This window comes from Propithecus coquereli, unplaced genomic scaffold (genome assembly GCF_000956105.1).
Source record: "Propithecus coquereli isolate 6110/MARCELLA unplaced genomic scaffold, Pcoq_1.0 Scaffold91, whole genome shotgun sequence".
Taxonomy (NCBI): domain Eukaryota; kingdom Metazoa; phylum Chordata; class Mammalia; order Primates; family Indriidae; genus Propithecus; species Propithecus coquereli.
In genome coordinates this window covers 750,996-754,410 of record NW_012155396.1, presented here as the reverse complement: position 1 = coordinate 754,410, position 3,415 = coordinate 750,996, and the positions used below count along the sequence as shown (strand labels likewise).

General features: G+C 31.8%; 1 protein-coding gene across 1 annotated transcript in view; it reads left to right on the top strand.

Annotated features, from left to right (window-relative positions):
* The window catches only part of SEPP1 (selenoprotein P, plasma, 1), an 18,586-nt gene extending 16,996 nt beyond the window's left edge, over positions 1-1,590 (top strand). The window contains 1 exon segment of the mRNA XM_012664769.1: positions 744-1,590. Coding sequence (XP_012520223.1) covers positions 744-1,316 — 573 coding nt within the window. The 3' untranslated portion in view covers positions 1,317-1,590.
* The last annotated feature ends 1,825 nt before the right edge of the window (positions 1,591-3,415 follow it).

Genomic DNA, 3,415 nt, shown 5'->3' with positions numbered 1-3,415 from the left:
TTATAACCTTTTAAAATCTTCAAAACATCAAGCCATATCACTTAGTAAGTCTTTGGATTCTAAGTTTATTTTGTAATTTTATTTACAACTCAACTTTAAGTTGGGGTTTAACATTATGTTGCTATATCTTTAGGCTTTGGAGTCTGTGATTTATGTGATTTTATTGTTTACAAAACAATAAAAGACTTTCAGTAAATTAAAGAACTAGGATCACGTGGCATGGAACATTACGGAAGGGAAACGGGCAGTAATTTGCTACTTTCACCTGACAGCACTGTAGTTGCAACACATTAGTGAAACACTGACATTCACAACATATCTTTGAAATATGGAAAATTACCAAATTTGAGCAGAATTTATTGGCATTTTTAAATTATCGGAGGGAAATTAGTATTAGTTTAGATGCATTGTTGACACAGGTATGAAAGATTCCATAGAGGTCAACTGATTTTAGAATTTGATTGACTTTACCACAATCTAAGTTGTTTTACAGTTTACTTCATTTCATTTCTGCAGGTATAAATACAATGGTTTGACTTTCTCTTTAAGCCTTTAATAAAAAGTCTTGGTGTTGTGACCAATGTCAGACTCTTAACTCATTAATAGGATGCTAAAAAAACATAGTCAGCTCTATCCTAATTAAGTAGTTGAAATTTCATAAATGTTAGCTGCATAAATCCTTTTTCATGCATTCCTGCTAAATCTATAAATTTGTTGATAAGTGATTTGTAAATTTGTTCCAGACTCTTGAAAATGAAGACTTCTGTAAAAATGTATCTTTGGCTACTGTGGAAAAAACAACTGAAGCTCCACAGCCCCATCACCACCACAGGCATCATCACCATCATGGGCATCGGCATCTTGGGAGCAGTGAGCTTTCAGAGAATCAGCAACCAGGAGCACCAGATGCTCCTACTCATCATGCCCCTCCTCTAGACCTTCGTCATCACCGAAAGCACAAGGGTCAACACAGGCAGGGCAACCCAGAGAGCTGACACATGCCAGGCAGTGAAGGTTTACAACTTGCACAAAAGAAGCTCTGTCAAAAGGGATGTAAAAATCAATTACTCTGCAAGTTGCCCAAAGATTCAGAGTTGGATCCTCGTAGCTGTTGCTGCCATTGTCGACATCTGATATTTGAAAAAGCAGGGTCCGCAATCACCTGACAGTGTAAAGAAAACCTCCCATCTTTATGTAGCTGACAGGGACTTTGGGCAGAGGAGAAAGTCATTGAATCTTGTCAATGACGTTTGTCTTCAGCTGCCTGACAAGAAAGTCAGCAGCAGCTCATGCCCCCAGAAGCCAGTGCCAATTGAAGCTGAACTATTAAAGGAAAAAAGTGAAAATGACCTTCAAACTAAATATTTAAAATAGGATATATTCCCCCAGTCAGTCTAGACACAATTTCATTTCTAGCATTTTTACAAACTATCAAATTAATTCGTGAACCAAAAATAGAAACTGGATTTGTACAAACATGGAGAAATCTACTGAAGTAGCTCCCAAATTTTAAATTTTATATCATAGAAATTTTAACCCAAATCATATATTTATTGTGGGGCATCTGAAAGGTGATTGCAGCCTTTGGTTAGTATGTCTTTTTTTTTCTTTTTCCAGCATTCTGCTTGCATTAATGAACACAAAAACATAAACTATGACCTAGGGGTTTTTGTTGGAAAAATTAGCAATTTAGAATGGAGGAAGAACAACAAAGACATGCTTTCCATTTTTTTCTTTACTTATCTCAAAACAATATTATCTTTGTCTTTTAATTTCACATTTTTAACTGAGTAAACCTTAAAGAAAGGTATTTTAAAATCCAGAAATACTTAACATACGAATATTTGCTAAAAAGCTTATATGACTACATTTTAAATACTCATTTATCTTTTTTATATCTAAGACTCATATCTTGATTTTTACTATCACATATGAATAAAGCCTTTGTATCTTGTTTTCTTTCTCTAACATTGTATCTCACTCTTCTAAAATTTGAGTGGCTGTCTTGAAAGATATAAAGGAAAGGTTAAAAGAACGTTGTTTGTCTCTAGACTGCTTAGAAAGTATTCCCATAGTCAATGATGGTTTCATAGGTAAACTAAACCCTATAAACCTGAATTCCTTTATGGCTAATACTATTAAGAATGTAGCACATAAGTGGCTAAGGTATGGATTTGTCTAAATAAACTCAGTTTTAAAAAGTTTAAAGCTGTAGTTTTTGCGTGTTATTATTTAGGCGGTATGCTTATATTGAAAATGGAAGTGAATTTTTCAATTGCTTTTAAAGAAATTAAATAGCAACTAATGAATTTACTGCTATGCTCAAAATCGTCTTCGCTTAAAGTGAGAATCTTTGCCAATAGAAAGGCGCTGCTCTAAATCACGAATGGTATTACGAAGAATTGCAATCTCCTTGTTTTTTTCTTCTTGAAAATGTTGAAGCTTCTAAATGAAGGAGAAAAAACTTTGTTATTGCAATGAAGAAATAATAAGATTTTATACAAGAAACACCAAAATAGCAATAAAAAATACATTTCTGGTATAAGTTGGTATTTAAAGAGAGACCTTATTTTGAAAGGTCTATAATTTCAGTTTTGTGGGACTTAATGGGTAAAACTGGTATAAGAATGAAAAAAAACAACTCTTAAATATATCATTAATAAATATTATATAATTTTTATAGAAACACATTAAGAAAATGCATTTTCTTAAGCAATAGTCATGGGAGAAAAACGAGCTGTACTTCCTCCAGATTTTTTCAAGCTCTAAAGAAAGAAAGTCACCTCAAATTTTAATAAATCATTTCCTTAATTTATTTAGTTAAAGAGCACATCAGGTTAATTATATTATTTATGTAATTTTTCACATTTTAATCTTCATAATAACCTATGAAGGTTATTTTACTGCTTTTAAAGATATGGAAACTGAGGTAATGCAAGAAAAGTATTAACTCAATGTTTAACCTATACTAAGCACTTAATAAATGCTAACTATATTGATTCCCCATATTTTGGGATTATTTCTTTATTTTTTACTTGTGCAAATGTTCAATAGTTATAAATGTAGCTAGTTATATTGAAGAAAGGCAGAAAAAAATTCCCATAATATACTTAAAATTTGTGAAGCACCTGTAAAAAAGAATTGCAGATCACATACTGAGCTGATAGGTATCTGATATGCCAAATCAGAGTTTTTCTATTTCTTGTCTTCTAGATGCCATCAATTATATGACACATTATTTATGTACTATTAAGAAAAAAATACTGCCAATTAGAATAGGATACAATGCTAAAACACCATCAATAGTAGGATACATTCTAATTTTAGAGATACTAAAATGTAAGAAAATATGCATCATAGAATCAACAAAATATAATAGTTTTGGAAATTAATTAGACTGCTACAGCTATTTGTG